General features: G+C 41.2%; 1 protein-coding gene across 1 annotated transcript in view; it reads left to right on the top strand.

Annotated features, from left to right (window-relative positions):
* Nucleotides 1-17,586, top strand: part of galnt16 (UDP-N-acetyl-alpha-D-galactosamine:polypeptide N-acetylgalactosaminyltransferase 16) — a 49,696-nt gene that overhangs the window by 6,827 nt on the left and 25,283 nt on the right. The window contains exons 2-6 of the mRNA XM_034112226.2: nt 6,279-6,457; nt 7,620-7,718; nt 7,813-7,880; nt 10,410-10,419; nt 12,684-12,705. Of these exons, the coding sequence (XP_033968117.1) occupies nt 6,279-6,457; nt 7,620-7,718; nt 7,813-7,880; nt 10,410-10,419; nt 12,684-12,705 (378 nt within the window). The remainder of the gene's footprint in view (nt 1-6,278; nt 6,458-7,619; nt 7,719-7,812; nt 7,881-10,409; nt 10,420-12,683; nt 12,706-17,586) is intronic.

Raw genomic sequence — 17,586 nt, 5'->3', positions numbered from 1 at the left:
CCCTCCTTCGTTACATCATTCATTATTCTCTTATCTGTCTTTCCTCAATCATTGCTCCCGTTTTTAAATATTATTTTTTCCCCCCCTTCTGTTTCATCCATTACTTTCATTACAGTATCTCCCCCTCTCTCTCCGTCGCTCCCCTCCCTTTTCCCATAAGCCCTTTCATTAGCAGCATTTGTTTCACTAATGACCTCATCTGTGAAATCTGTTTGCACTGCATGGCTCCATTTGTTCCTCTCATTTCCTGCGTTGAGTGCTCTAATTTCCCAGCAACACTTGAACTCTCCGTGCAGAAACACTGTAAATCTCTCTGTAACATTAGCAATAATCAGCACAGCTGTAAACATCTGACCTCCGATGCATCCTTCACCCCGTCTTCAGACGAGGCTGGTTCTCTTGCTCAGACTTGTTTCTGACTAACACTGTCACCATTTCTTTTTTAACCCAACACGTCACCATATAAACACTTCATGAGAGAACTGGGTTAAATGTGCTGTTAACCATGCGGTCTGGACATGGGTGAGCTTCTCTTTCCATTACTGAAACACGGGCAGAACCTCAAGTTGAATCTATAAAACCTCCGCTAATGCTTTTTAACTTTATGGCTCCCAAATCGGCATCCAATTTGGTAGTTTAAGGTTTGATGTTCAGGTGTATATCAGTATGTAGTGTCTCTACTTTAAAGAGTCCTCTCCTGCTGATGTTCAGGTGTATATCAGTTTGTAGTGTCTCTACTTTAAAGAGTCCTCTCCTGCTGATGTTCAGGTGTATATCAGTTTGTAGTGTCTCTACTTTAAAGAGTCCTCTCCTGCTGATGGTCAGGTGTATATCAGTTTGTAGTGTCTCTACTTTAAAGAGTCCTCTCCTGCTGATGTTCAGGTGTATATCAGTATGTAGTGTCTCTACTTTAAAGAGTCCTCTCCTGCTGATGTTCAGGTGTATATCAGTATGTAGTGTCTCTACTTTAAAGAGTCCTCTCCTGCTGATGTTCAGGTGTATATCAGTTTGTAGTGTCTCTACTTTAAAGAGTCCTCTCCTGCTGATGTTCAGGTGTATATCAGTATGTAGTGTCTCTACTTTAAAGAGTCCTCTCCTGCTGATGTTCAGGTGTATATCAGTTTGTAGTGTCTCTACTTTAAAGAGTCCTCTCCTGCTGATGTTCAGGTGTATATCAGTATGTAGTGTCTCTACTTTAAAGAGTCCTCTCCTGCTGATGTTCAGGTGTATATCAGTTTGTAGTGTCTCTACTTTAAAGAGTCCTCTCCTGCTGATGGTCAGGTGTATATCAGTATGTAGTGTCTCTACTTTAAAGAGTCCTCTCCTGCTGATGTTCAGGTGTATATCAGTTTGTAGTGTCTCTACTTTAAAGAGTCCTCTCCTGCTGATGTTCAGGTGTATATCAGTATGTAGTGTCTCTACTTTAAAGAGTCCTCTCCTGCTGATGTTCAGGTGTATATCAGTTTGTAGTGTCTCTACTTTAAAGAGTCCTCTCCTGCTGATGTTCAGGTGTATATCAGTATGTAGTGTCTCTACTTTAAAGAGTCCTCTCCTGCTGATGTTCAGGTGTATATCAGTTTGTAGTGTCTCTACTTTAAAGAGTCCTCTCCTGCTGATGGTCAGGTGTATATCAGTATGTAGTGTCTCCTACTTTAAAGAGTCCCTCTCCTGCTGATGTTCAGGTGTATATCAGTTTGTAGTGTCTCTACTTTAAAGAGTCCTCTCCTGCTGATGTTCAGGTGTATATCAGTTTGTAGTGTCTCTACTTTAAAGAGTCCTCTCCTGCTGATGTTCAGGTGTATATCAGTTTGTAGTGTCTCTACTTTAAAGAGTCCTCTCCTGCTGATGTTCAGGTGTATATCAGTATGTAGTGTCTCTGCTGGGACTCCCAGTAGCTTCTACTGAAGCCTTCCGAGTAAATCGCCAGAGCGCTGACACCTCCTCATCTCCACCGTTCCCTTGTTTTTTTTTGTGTTGCCATAAATTATTCTCTCTCCGTTGGTGCGCTGGGCTAATGCTAATGCTAATAATGCTAATGCGAGCAAATAAAATGGCGGCTTCACAAAACTTTTCTGAGTTTTACGGGGCGTGGTTTGCAATCCGCCTTTTCCTCCCCAGGATAGTCCCACCTCTAGCAGGGACTGAAAATGGGTGAAAAGGTTCCCGAAAAAAGGTTCTAGTTCCAGATATTTTTGGTGAGAAAGCAATCCCAGGAACTATCGGAACTATTCCTGGGAAAAGTACTCAGTCAGAATACTTTGACATCCAGTATTCCCCGTTTATTTCCCCTTTTAAATCATTTAAATTCGCATTGAGCACATTTTTTAAACCAATGGGAATATTCTACACATCCTCCCGAACTCAATCCAAGAGAATCGCCTTCGATGGAACGTTAGGATCTACACTGCAATTACAAATTAAGTGTTGGAAGTTTGCACAAATGCAGCTGCACAGCTTGTGATGACTCAATTTGCTATTTAACTGATTTAGGCAAAACATGTAAATACTTGTCTCTAAGCTTGCACACATCAATACAGTATCTATGGCCTGAGATATATGCAGTCAGTGTGTAAATAGATAGAAGACGACCACAGCAGGGATTTATCTCCAGCCTTTCGGGCAGATTTCACATATTTTTGGTTTAATTCGGCTGGAAGAAGTCAGCAGACGTGTTCATCTTCCAGACGAGCTTCATATTTAATTCAGCACGCCGAGCCTCGAAGAGCCTTCTTTTATTTTTGTCTTATCCTCGGAGTACCATTTTTTTTTTTGTATAGCTTTAAAATGCAGTCATGCTGATACTTGGGGATTACCCGGGGATATAAAATACAGAAAGAGAGTCTTAACTGTGACGAGCATCAAAACCTCTTTGATATGTTATACTGGTGAGAGAGGCTCTGATGACATGTAGATTATTGTGGAAGATATAATCATAAGCTTTATTTATTATTATTATTTTAAAGGACCCTATCCCGCTCTTTTTTCAGGTTCCTATTTGTATTGTGTGCCTCTAACATGTTTCCTTGCCTTTATGTTCAACTTCCAACCTCCTGTCTCCCCCAGGATGTTGACATCTGCTGCTTGTGTTCACTACGCCTACATTTCTAGTGAACTTCTGACCAGTTTTCTTTAATAACTTAGAGTGTGAAGAATTGACAGAGCTGGGGAAAATGAGGGACTTTCCTCTGGGTGCTAAACTCTGTGATCCAAGGCTATTTGCAGAGCGGTGATAATTAGATTAGTTCCCCCACAGAGCAGCACTGAGATCAGCTGGGCGTGTCGCTGTCATGGTGACAGAATGAGTTCCTATTTCTGTGTCATATTGTGACTGAATTAGAATCAGAAGAGTTTATGGCGAGGTACTGTTGGATATCCACTCTGAAAAAGTCAAGAACATATTTAAAATAAAAAATGTACAATGCAAATTAAATATATATAACAACAACAGAAATATAACAATACATATTTATAAATTATACTATTAAAAAGAGTGAGAAATACAATAAAAATATAAAAATGTTTACTAAAACATGTAATGAAAAGAACATACATTTAGAATAGAATAGCTACAATAAAAACATGACAAATATATAAAAAATACCATAACATACACATACATTGTCTGTATATAATCAATAAAATATACTGTATATTATAGTATATAGTTGTAAGAAAATATTTGTGTTTTGTTTAATGTTGATAATTCAGATTCCCGAAAAAATAATCGTTTTTAACTAATTTAATAAAATAAAATACATAAATACAGACAATCTTTGTGAGCCTGTCCCTTTAAGAGTTGTTGCTAGGGCGTTGCTATGCTAAGTTAGCTTGTTTACACCTTCTAACGGTATGTACATGTCAGCTAAAAACTCCGTTAGCTTACTTTTTACTTTCCTTTTCACAACCTAATGCGTGTTTTCTAACAAGCTGTGTGTTCTTGGTCGTTGTCAGCTTGGTAAAATGATTTAATTTACCGAAACAAAGTGTGTTAATCTATGTTAATGGGCTGGAAAAGAGCGCAGGTTAAAGTGCTAATGCTGCTAATTAATTAAAACAGCTAGCTATTAGCTTGTGTTTTATGTTGGCTACTCCTGAGATTAAATACCATGTGTGTTCATGAAATGTCTCTTAAAGTCTTAGGTTATGTCTCTAAATGTCTTGTTTTGTAAGTCCAAAACCCAAAGTATTTCACTTTAATATCATATAAAATAGAGTAAAGCAGTTTATCTCCATATTTTAGTTTCTGAAAAATCGATTTTTAATATATTTTGTGTTCTCAACTCAATCGATAATATATGTAGTGCCGTTAAAATAACAATATCTGCATTTGAAATATAATAAAGTAGCAGAAAAATGACAATCCTCAATTAATGTACAATTACTTAAAAATGTACACAGTACTTGAGAATATTGACTCGGTTACTTTGCACCACTGGTTATTTAAGCACAGATCAGACACAGCATTCATTCAGTGTCTTGTTTCTTTCCATCTGATGCATTTTAGTACAATATTCACTTTCAATTATCTCTGTTTTGCATCTCTCAGTTCATTTAGCTGCTCAATGCTCCACTTCGTTCACCGCCAGATGCTCGCTTTGTGTAGGAAGTATACTATTGTGTTGTTCAGAGCTATAGTCTGTGAAGGTAACAAAGAGATATCTAAATGTACCTTCCGTCTCAGTGTCAGACATGTTTCTTTCTGTGAATCATTGAAATGTTCCCACCTCTCCCCCGGAGAGACTGAAAAGGAGGTCACTCTCACCTGAACCTGGATGTGAGCTTAATAAAGCAGCACAGAACAAAGCTCCGTCCTTTATTTAAACCCTTTCCGTCCTTTCTCCCATCTGTCCAAAGCTTCTCTTTAATGACTGCCTCTCTCATCTGCCTGGATGTATTCATTAACTGTATTTACCTCCCACTCGGCAGTATTAAAGCTACTTCCAGAAAAAACCCATTAAGCACTGAGGACTTTGTTAGCACTGACACTGGGACTTGAATAAGAACATTTGGATTTACATTTCAATCGTTAGGCTGATTCTGATGCAATGGAGTGGTGCAGGAATGAGTCTTGCATGGGTGTTGCTGTGGGATTGCAGTGCAGCACCACAGAAGAAGAGATAACTACTTACACACATTGCTTAAATGTAGAGGATGTGAAGGAAATTCTCAATTAATCTCATGCTTAGTTGTTTGATTCTCTGCTCCTTTGGCAGTGTCCTTGACAGGGGCGGTTCTAGGGGGGGCCAGGGGGGCCAGTGCCCCTAACACTGACCTGTGGCCCCCCTAACAATGACATTTTTTTTTTTATAAATGTGTTAGTGCAAACATTGCACTATAACTTAAGCTGAAGCTAACTGTAATAACTATAAGATATATCTGAAATAAATAAGTGTACTGAAACAAATACCAATAACTGTATTGCATTGTTTTCTTATGCGCAATTACTTCATACTGTCTAGTTCTCTTTTTCGTCCTGCATTTATTGTGCCCCCCTCAGAAAATAACTAGCCCCCCAGTGGCCCCCCCAGTCAAATTGGTCTCGAACCGCCACTGGTCCTTGAGCATTACATTGAACCTCAAACGGCCAGAACACCACTTGGCATAGTATGTGTGTAAAGTGTGTTTTAGCAAAGACAGAAAAACTCTCTGAAAGATCCAATAACTTTTAATCAATGAGATAATCAACAGGAATTTAATCGGCAGCATTTTTAATAAGGGCTGCATGACGAACAGTTCAGCATCGACACATTGCTGCAGGAGCAATAGTCACATTTCAGGACATGTCATTTCAAGTTAAGAAAAATAACAGTTCTTATTTTCTATGTCTCATCTGCAAGAAGAAGTCTTTCTGATATAAAATAATGGACTGATACAATATTTGTGTTTTACCTCGTTACAGTCGATCCTTTAGTTAACAAGAGTAAAGTGTTCGACCAGAAGGACTGTTCATTCTTATAAAATACCAACAGTGAACTTTCCAAAATGAAATGCTGTCTGTTTTTATGAACAACTCATCAAGACAGACGGCTGAAAACAAATTCCCTTTATGAGGATGTTGTGTGCAGCCATTTCACAGTGTCGTTTAATGATGCAGAGAACAGTGCAGGCCGTGAAGGAGGATGCCTATCCTTGTGCTGCGGTGTTTGCACCTCTCTGCTCACCAGGGAGTGGTTTTGTGTTTGTATGTCCTTGAAATGACTGATGTGTTTTTTTATCATTTATTTTCGACTGACACGTCCAAGTGTGTCCTTGTTTATTGATGGTGGTGTGCTCTGCAGGTGACCCAGCCCCCACGGACAGAGCAGAGTCAGCTGTTGGGGGGCTTCGATGAGAAGGCGTACCTGTCAGCAAAGCAGCTGAAGCCGGGGGAAGACCCGTACCGAGAGCACGCCTTCAACCTGCAGGAGAGCGACCGGCTGGGCAGCGAGCGGTCCATCAGAGACACCCGACACTACAGGTGTGTGGGGGGGGCTGTGTGTGTGTGTGTGTGTGTGTGTGTGTGTGTGTGTGTGTGTGTGTGTGTGTGTGTGTGTGTGTGTGTGTGTGTGTGTGTGTGTGTGTGTGTGTGTGTGTGTGTGTGTGTGTGTGTGTGTGTGTGTGTGTGTGTGTGTGTGTGTGTGTGTGTGTGTGTGTGTGTGTGTGTTTCCGTCTGCTCTCCCCTGCACCATCTGATTGAGGATTAATCTGGCTTGTGCTGCCAGTGGATTTAGATTAGATCTTACAGGTTGGAGTAAGTGAGGGGAGAGACGTGTGTTGATCCTAAAGCGTGTGTGAGGGTGAAATAGATAGATTGTATTGCAAGGTGTGAGAGAGAGCTGACTGTCCTGACTGCTGGGTATATACGTGGTGTCCCTCACACACGGGGGGTGGACAACATATAAATGTAAACACTTGCTTTAGTGGGCTGGAGACCCAGCAGCACTCGGTGGAACCTTGAGCTATTTTCTGCATCTCCGGCGAAACATATTAAATCATTTCAGGTCCATTTACGAGGGATTTGGATAAATGCTTACAAAGCAGTAATGGCTGTAAAAGAATGTGATGTGTCCTGATGGTGTCCTTCTAATGATTTTTTTATTTTTTTAGACAAAAGATGAACTGAACTAGACTAGATTAGATGAACTGTATTGATTCCAAACTGGGAAATCGTACTAAAGTTGAGCCCATGCTGCAGCGGACCGGCGTCAAGCTTGCCGTCTTTTGCTGGATGTTCTCTTTGCCCTTTTGCACTCTGCACTGTGCACAATTAAATATAATATAAACCCAACATGCAGATTTTAAAGCATGAGTCCTCAGTGTATGTTCTTTGCAGCCTTTCCTTTTGTTATTCACTATATGAGGCAAGGCCTTAGCTCCGAGCCACAGGAAAGCAGAAAGCGTTAGAAATCTGTGCAACTGTTACCCGGCAACCGGATATTTCCAGCAACAACACTGAGGCGACTCCACAATCCACCTCTGCTAAACACAGCTGTGTGTGTGTGTGTGTGTGTGTGTGTGTGTGTGTGTGTGTGTGTGTGTGTGTTCACGGGCCGATGTGCCAGTGTAACACATGTACGTTGTTCCTGGAGAGAAGCGAGGTGAAGCTTCCCGCACTGTGTGATGAACCCTCCTCTCTGCAGGTGTGCGTCTCTGAAATATGACTCAGACCTTCCCTCCACGAGCATCATCATCACTTTCCACAATGAGGCCCGCTCCACTCTCCTGCGCACCATCAAGAGGTAACGAGGTCGAACATAAGCAGCACCATAAATCGGGAGGAATGAAACCGTCTCGTTTTCTCTGACCCTCGCCCCTCTGTTTCCTCCCTGCCAGCGTCCTGATCCGAAGCCCTTATTCTCTGATTCAAGAAATCATCCTGATAGACGACTTCAGCGATGACCGTGAGTTTACGTTTCATTGCTGCTTAATACTGTGGTTAGAAATGTAGTTGCGGAGTTGAGAAATTGCTTGATTTTCCTAATTGTCGGGCTTGGAAAATGCTGAATTTTAACTAATGTGTATATCTTCAAGATTAGGAATGCTAATGTGAAGAAAGAATCCTTGAACACTAGAACCGCCAGAGGTCGCTGTCTACCTAACACCGCCAATGGGTCAAATGTACCCGCTATTGATTTTCAAGGTACAATGTTCTTTTATTTATCATGTAGAACAGTGAGCTTTGATCGCCCAGGGGTGGAACTTAGGCCAATAGAATCTGTGGACTCTCAGCTTTTCATGTGATATAGTTTGTGCAGATAGCATGAAGTATAAAGTATCGCTACCAGTGCTGATTTAAACGCTTGGTGTTAGAATTTTGTTTTGTTTATGTACAAATCTCTCTATCTATCTATCTATCTATCTATCTATCTATCCATCCATCTATCTATCTATCCATCTATCTATCTATCTATCTATCTATCTATCTATCTATCTATCTATCCATCTATCTATCTATCCATCTATCTATCCATCTATCTATCTATCTATCTGTCTGTCTGTCTATCTGTCTGTCTGTCTATCTATCCATCTATCTATTCTATAACTATCTATCTATCTATCTATCTATCTATCTATCTATCTATCTATCAGGAACCGCAGTAGACAAAAGGCATTGCTATAGCAACACGTCTTGTTTACGCTGCATTTTCTACGAGGTAAATATTACCCGCTGGCGGATATAATTATAAATGGCAATTTCTTTGGGCGATTATTTTCAATCTGACTTCATATTGACCATTTTTAACAACAGAGGGTGCTACATAACACACTTTCAGGAAAAGTCACGGACTGGGAGACTTTAATATTTTATTGAAAAACAGTTACCTACAATCAAAAAACAGCTGCGGGTAAAATTGACCCGTTGGCGGTTCTAGTGTTAAAAGATAAAAGATTGTGTTCTTTTCAAACCAATCATCTCTCAGAGGGGCGTGGCCAGCAGCAGCTCATTAGCATTTAAAGCTACAGCTACAGACACAGAATCAGCACTTTGGAAACAGGGCTGAAACAGAGGGGATGCTACAATGATCTGTTTGGTGTTTCAGCCAATCAGAGACAGGTTCTGTATATATCTGAAACCTCTAGTATAATGTTGAAAAAGATTATAATAGGGGATCTTTAAACTTCAGCTTTTCCCAAATCTTGTCTGCAGCCCTTTGTATAAAGCTCTTCATTCTGCTGTGAATAAGTGTGATGCAAATGTCAAAGGAATGTTCCAGCACGTGAGAAAGCCAAACAAAAAGGAGAAAATGTAGGGCGAGGATAATGTCAAGAGACAGGAGTGGCTTTGAAAGTGAGTCACACTGATGTCGGATATCACAGGAAATCAGATTGGATTTTGGAGTTGAGATTTTCCTGAGGATTCGGTCTTTTGTGATGATCAGCGAAGGGATGGAAACACAACACGGCAATCAGCTGGAGCTGTTGCTTTAGAAAACATTGTATCAGGGTACACTTAACATTTATACAGTTTCCTCAATGTTCTCCATATGCAGTTTTTTAAACTATAGTTTTAGTATCTACTATTATGTATTTTTATATTATTTAAAAAAGTTCCATATTTATAGATTTGTAACCTTTTTAATTTATATACATTTTTATATTTTATCATCTTGATTTCAGTTTTAGGGTAATATTTATATTGATTAAAACATTTAAAATAATTAATTGAACATGTAATTTATTTTATTTTTATTTTTGTAATTTATATATCTATTAATTATTAAAGGTAACCTATCATGCTAATTTTAGGCAATAGCATAGGTCTATATATAAAAAGACCTGGCAGCTACCGTCTAAACTAAATGCTGCCGTGATGAAACGCCATATCATGGATCATCAAGGATTCTCTCTGAAACAGTCTGGAGCTCAAAGGCTTTCTCTCTTGCCGGTTACACCACAAGGTGAGTTCCTTTCTACTTCCTGCTTCTTCACACACATGCTCTCCAGCACAGGTTAGCTCTGAGTGTTAGCGATGCTAATGTAAACACCGACCATATTACGTCCAAAACAGTCGGGCATTGTTTCTGATAGCAACGTTTCTGATTGGGCCGTGGGTCCACATTTCAGATATTACGTCATATCGGACGCAAATCTGGATCAGCTCCGTTGTTCCCCGTTTTTAGAGATTTGGGTACGGAGGAAAAGAGAGAGGGTTTTATTTCCTGACGCTGCGTGAGTTCCCCGACACACCGGGACACATGTTGATGTAGAGAAGACATCACAAAGTGCATTTTGCATGATAGCTCCCCTTTAATACGATTATTATTATTGAATATATATATTTTGTTGTCTTCATTTTAATTCTCAGTTCTCCTTCCTCTCTTCTCTCCATGCATAGTTCACCCTGTTTGGAAAATCTTAAAGCTTAAGTGTATTCCCTGAACAATTATCAACCGCTGCCGTGAGGAACTGATGATTTGTTATGCAAAAAGCAGATAAGTGGTGTAATTGAACTTGACATTTTAGAGTTAATTGCACCATAAAGTGTGGCTTGTGTTTTTAAGTAGCGCACCACGACTGAGGATAAACACATTTTCAGTAATCATTCCCCTTTGCCAGCATTAGGCAGAAGAATTACATGAGCTCATGTTTACACTGTCCACAGCTCTGTGTCAATTCAAAGTGCTTTACAAAAAACGAAAGACATTAAGAAAATGGCATTTAAAATCAGTCATTAAAAAGAAAAGATAATAAAAGAAACATTAAAAGATAAAAGTTACAGTGCAGTTTAAGATATGAATAGTTCAATTAAAAGCAGCGACAAAAAGAAAAGTCTTCTTGCTGGATTTGAAAGTAGTCAGAGTTGCAGCGGACCTGCAGGTTTCTGGGAGTTTGTTCCAGATGTTTGGAGCATAATAACTGAACGCTGCTTCTCCATGTTTAGTTCTGACTCTGGGGACAGAAAGCTGACCAGTCCCTGAAGACCTGAGAGATCTGGATGGTTCATCATTTAGCAGGAGGTCAGAAATGTATTTTGGGCCTAAACCATTCAGTGCTTTATAAACCAGCAGCAGTATTTAGAAATCTATTCTTTGACACGCAGGAAGCCAGTGTGAAGACTTCAGAGCAGGAGTGATGTGATCCACTTTCTTACCCCCTAAACGCACCAGGAGCGTCTGCGCTGCGTTACGGCTGCGCCGCGGCGTTCGCAAAGATCGCGGCCACTCTAGTCAATGTGTGCTGTTCCACCAGACGCGCCGCGCCGTGGCGCCAGAAGCTCCTCGCCGCAAGGAATTTCTAAAATATAGGATGAATCCTATTTTTGAAGCGGCGCGGCACGGCGCAGCGCGGCGCAGGCAGGAAGTGATGAAAATCACCTTGTTGTCTGCTTTGCTGGTTGAGGGGGTGCACCGGGTGTACCCAAAACCGGCTCCTTCTCCTCCCCCCCACCACCGTCTTTCAAGTAGGAGAATACTGCAGCGTTCTCCTCCGGTTTACAGGCACTGTCAATTATATATATATACAATAATTATGATGATGAATGCATATTTTTTTACCACTAAAATACAGCAACACATCTTTGATTCATGTCGTTTATAACTGGAATATTCCAATTATTATTAACTGTGTCTGTAGTCTACAACACAACAACATAGGAAATAACAACAATAAACCCGATTTAAACAGACACAAACATAAACCATTTAACTACGTAGCCTACTTACTTGTAGAAGTACAAATGTCCAGGAAATATTCCAAAATCAACAACAACTGCGAGGCTGCACACACGACGCTCTGCTTCCGCAACGTTTTGAAACGCGCCTGGTGTGTGAGGTCGCAGGAGGAGGTCGCAGCGTGGCGCAGCCGTAGCGCAGCGTGGCGCAGACGCTCCTGGTGCGTTTAGGGGGTTAGTGTCAGTGAGGACTCGAGCAGCAGCTTTTTGAATCAGCTGCAGCTTCCTAATAGATGTTTTAGTGAGACCTGTGAAGACACCATTGCAGTAGTCGAGTCTACTGAAGATAAAAGCATGGACAAGCTTTTCCAGATCCTGCTGTGACATTAGTCTTTTAATGCTAGATATGTTCTTTAGGTGATAGTAGGCTGATTTAGTAACTGTTTTAATGTGACTGTTGAAACTCAGGTCAGAGTCCATGACTACACCTAGATGTATGGCTGTATCTGTTGGTTTGAACATTGCAGACTGAAGCTCAGCGCTAACTTTTATACGTTCTGCCTTGGCTCCAAAAACCATTACCTCAGTTTTATCTTTGTTTAATTGGAGAAAGTTCTGACACATCCAGTCATTGATTTGTTCAATGCACTTACTCAGTGTTTGAATTGGAGCATAGTCTCCTGGTGAAATGGTTAGGTAAATGTGTGTGTCATCCGCATACAGTAGCTATGGTAACTTATTTTGTTGTTCTTCATTATCTGAGCGAGTGGTAGCATGTAGACGTTAAAGAGAAGAGGCCCCGAGAGTGTAATCACCAACACATGCATCTTGTGTGTGTGTGTGGGAACAGCACAGTGACCTACTTTCACTGTGTACTCAGGCCATGACGCACACACTCACACACACACACACACACACACACACACACACACACACACACACACACACACACACACACACACACACACACACACACACACACACACACACACACACACACACACACACACACACACACACACACACACACACACACACACTCTGAGGTGTCCAGACTTCTTAGCGGTGCGTGTCGGTGGCAGCGGCAGTGGAGCTCTATTATCTCACTAATGCCTGTTTACTCTCCCTGTGCTGCGGACGCTTTGCTGCACTGACACCATGATGACTTTCGAGCCAACATGGCCGCCTGCTTCTTGTCCTGCAGCAAGACTGTAACCTCCTCCCTGTCATGGCTTTCACATTTCAGCATTGCTTTAGGGTTGAGCGATAGGAAGAAAATCAAATGGCACACTATTTCTGACTGACCTGTTTCGGCATCGTGACGATATTGTTTGATACCTCGTGAAAATGTTGATAAAACTCATCAGTAATGTGGATTTAATGACTCAGTTGGACAAGGTAAATCATAGAACAACTAGATCTGAAGTAACTGTCGTGTGTCCTTTAAAACCAGGTAAAGATATTAAGATATGACTGAGACTATATCTATTATTTTCGTTCAATTAAATGTTCAATTTCTTCAACATTTAATATAATTTCCCTTCATTTTTCTTCAATTTAAAGGTGGGGTAGGTAAGTTTGAGAAACCGGCTCGAGATCGCTAGAATTTGAAAATACACAACCGGAGAAAATCTGCCCCTTCCTCACAGAGCCCCTCCTCCAACACACACGAACGCGCACATGACCAATGAGGGCACGAGATAAGTTTGTGCCCCGATGGAAGGCTGACAGGCAGGTAGGCCATTGTACTTTTTACAGTATGACGGCTTCTACAGATGACATTTTTTTATGGATTTTTTGTCAAAGCACTTCAGATATTCATTGCTATCGGGATGTTAAGAGCATTCCATGGAATATAACAAAAAGTGTATCTCGAGCCGGTTTCTGAAACTTACCTACCCCACCTTTAAGAGGCATTTAAGTGGTTGTTAACGGTGTACTGAAAGCAGCCAAAAGGCAGAACTGAATACACTTTAATATCTGTTCAATTGTATTTTCTTTATATCGTGCAACAGAGGCAGATAATCAAATAAATATAATCCATAGAAACAGTTTAAATGGTAATAATAATAAAAACTGTAAATTCATTCGATATTATGTGGTTTACCTTGTGATAAAAATTACAAAAAAAACAATTACATTTAAAAAATATAGTGATATTTAGCGTTTAAGTTATCCTTTCTTATGGCTTTGATCACATCCTTGTTATCCCGTGAGAAGTGTGCACTATCTTAACTATCTTTCCATAAACGTGCCATTCTGTTTTTACCCCAAAACCGACTGAGGTCTCTAAATGTTTGCTGCAGTTTGTGGTTTCTAGTTTTGACTGTGAACAGGATAACCCTCTCATTATCGGTTTGGTTTCCTCTGCGGTCTCCTCCTCTCCACTTTCCAACGCTGCGTTTCATTTAAAGGCTCAGTAATCTGCTATTAGTGAAAGGAGAGTAAAACTGCTGTTTTAAGATGCGGTTTGAAGGCAGGAGGTCGAGCCGCGTGTTCTCGAAAACCTCAAATCACTGCAGGCTGTTACTCGACGTGTTGTTTTATTTCCTGTCAGACTGCACACACACTGAGGGGAGAGACAGCCTGCTTTCCAAATGATGTGGGCTGTTTATGAGGTGTTTCTCTTTTGGTTTGCTTAAACACAGCACCTTAATTAGTCCACAATTTGCAAATCAAAACTGAAAGCAGACATTCCTTATAATTATGTTTATGATTATTTAATGCATTATGTATATATAAAGAAAGATAAACAACCTCGGTTAATACAACCACACTGAAATAATTTGAGGTAAAAAACCTAGCATGCTAAAGAAGGTTTGTATGTATATAATGAAAATGGACTCCCTCACTGAAAACCGTCAAAAATGTACAAAATAATTGTTGTATTCATATAAAAATCAGCTTTTTATGATGACATGTTTCTACTGTAAACCACTGACTGCATTTAAATGAATACAATATCACATTTCTGCCTTAATTCCCCAAATATTCTAATATTCTTGGCAAGGGACAATTCAGATTTTAATAATGTTCCTTTAGATGCAGCCGTGCAAACTAGATTTAAATTCTCTTAAAGGGGACCTATCATGCAAAATGCACTTCTTGATGTCTTCTCTACATCAACATGTGTCCCCGGTGTGTCGGGGAACTCACGCAGCGTCAGGAAATAAACCCTCTCTCTTTTCCTCCGTACCCACATCTCTAAAAACGGGGAACAACGGAGCTGATCCAGATTTGCGTCCGATATGACGTAATGTCTGAAATGTGGACCCACGGCCCAATCAGAAACGTTGCTATCAGAAACAATGCCCGACTGTTTTGGACGTAATATGGTCGGTGTTTACATTAGCATGCTAACACTCAGAGCTAACCTGTGCTGGAGAGCATGTGTGTGAAGAAGCAGGAAGTAGAAAGGAACTCACCTTGTGGTGTAACCGGCAAGAGAGAAAGCCTTTGAGCTCCAGACTGTTCCAGATCCTTGATGATCCATGATGTGGCGTTTCATCACGGCAGCATTTAGTTTAGACGGTAGCTGCCGGGTCCCACATGAGCTCAGACCCCTCCTCTTTAAAGCTTTATCCCCGAATCAGCACTTTAGAAACAGGAAGTGAAACAGAGGGATACGAGGCGTGGCTAGAATGATCCGTTTGGTATTTTGAGCAAAACACTTCATAGACATGTTTTTTTATATATTTGTATATATCCGAGACCTACGCTATTGCCTAGAAATAGCATGATAGGTGACCTTTAAATACGTTTATATCCATGTTTTAATAATATGTAAAATCTTATTATACAATGTTAGAAATGTGAACATGTACTTAATATGTTGTGTACATATGCAAAGAGTTCTCTTAAACCTACATAATAAAAGCATATCACACATTTTATCGGGTAATTCAAACATCCGTTATAACACCTAATTTGCATTATTCAAATATATAAGGTGCTGATTAAAATACCTTTTCATTACCCACATCAAATTCTATGTTTTGTCATATTAGCCACAAGAGTGAGGTATGCTGAGTGTTTGCAACTCAGCCAGTGATCTTACAGTGAACGCTGGAATCAGGTCAGAAATGTGTTTCAGTCTCAGTTTCTATATTTGAGCTTTTGACAAATATAGAAACTTCTTATGTAGAATAGAATAGAATAGAATAGTTTAATGTCCTTAAACATGTACAATGAGATACATGCTTCTCCCTTTCAAGGGTGCCATCAAAAGAAAAACAAAACATCACAACATAAGACAACAAAATACTTATGTTGTGATGTTTTGTTTTTGATTGTTCAGAATATCAGTACGACCCTCTGTCCTTAGACCCTCTGTCCTTAGACCCTCTGTCCTCAGACCCTCTGTCCTCAGACCCTCTATCTTTAGACCCTCTGTCCTCAGACCCTCTGTCCTTAGACCCTCTGTCCTCAGACCCTCTGTCCTCAGACCCTCTATCTTTAGACCCTCTGTCCTCAGACCCTCTGTCCTTAGACCCTCTGTCCTTCGACCCTCTGTCCTTAGACCCTCTGTCCTTAGACCCTCTGTCCTTAGACCCTCTGTCCTTAGACCCTCTATCTTTAGACCCTCTGTCCTTAGACCCTCTGTCCTTAGACCCTCTGTCCTTCGACCCTCTATCCTTAGACCCTCTGTCCTTAGACCCTCTGTCCTTAGACCCTCTGTCCTTAGACCCTCTATCTTTAGACCCTCTGTCCTTAGACCCTCTGTCCTTCGACCCTCTGTCCTTAGACCCTCTGTCCTTCGACCCTCTGTCCTTAGACCCTCTGTCCTTAGACCCTCTGTCCTTCGACCCTCTATCCTTAGACCCTCTGTCCTTCGACCCTCTGTCCTTAGACCCTCTGTCCTTAGACCCTCTGTCCTTAGACCCTCTGTCCTTAGACCCTCTGTCCTTAGACCCTCTATCCTTAGACCCTCTGTCCTTAGACCCTCTGTCCTTAGACCCTCTATCCTTAGACCCTCTGTCCTTAGACCCTCTGTCCTTAGACCCTCTGTCCTTAGACCCTCTGTCCTTAAACCCTCTGTCCGTAGACCCTCTGTCCTTAGACCCTCTGTCCTTAGACCCTCTGTCCGTAGACCCTCTGTCCTTAGACCCTCTGTCCTTAGACCCTCTGTCCTTAGACCCTCTGTCCTTAGACCCTCACATCGCACAAGGAGAAACTTCCAGAGAAACCCCCCAGTTTAGGGGGAACCTCAGGGAGAGCAACAGAGGAGGGGTCCCTCCATGTGACTCTAGAGCAGCAGGATGAGGAGACCTCGTGCTGGAGCTATGGAGCATGTGTTGGCAGTTAGGGTACGAGAACTGAACGACTTTCTGCTGTTGTCCTGCAGGAGAGAGGAGAGAGGAGAGAGGAGAGAGGAGAGAGGCACACATGGCACCAGTCCATCGGCAACTCCAGATCAATAATGCAAATGTCAAATTGAACAAATTAATGCGTACATTGTTTTTTCTAGGGATGCAAAATAGGGATATTTATTCCGATGTTTGGGACAGGAGCTAAACGGACGATAAACCTACAGATATATTTCACTGAGTCTGACTTTTTAAATGATTCTTCATTAAGTCGTTTTTCTCGTGCATGAGAATATTATACATTCAAAACATGGATATAAGTAGCACACACAATGCATGTGACTTTATAATGTATGCACGCATGCATGCATGCACGCACGCACGCACGCACACACACACACACACACACACACACACACACACACACACACACACACACACACACACAAACACACACACTCCCAAACACATACACACACACACACTCCCAAACACACTCACACACACACACACACACACACACACACACACACACACACACACACACACACACACACACACACACACACACACACACACACACACACACACACCACACACACACTCACACTCCCAAACACACTCCCAAACACACTCCACACACACACACACACACACACACACACACACACACCACACACACACACACAC

This window comes from Pseudochaenichthys georgianus, chromosome 22 (genome assembly GCF_902827115.2).
Source record: "Pseudochaenichthys georgianus chromosome 22, fPseGeo1.2, whole genome shotgun sequence".
Taxonomy (NCBI): domain Eukaryota; kingdom Metazoa; phylum Chordata; class Actinopteri; order Perciformes; family Channichthyidae; genus Pseudochaenichthys; species Pseudochaenichthys georgianus.
Note: the sequence above shows the minus strand (reverse complement) of the source record. Positions and strands in the feature narration are given on the sequence as shown.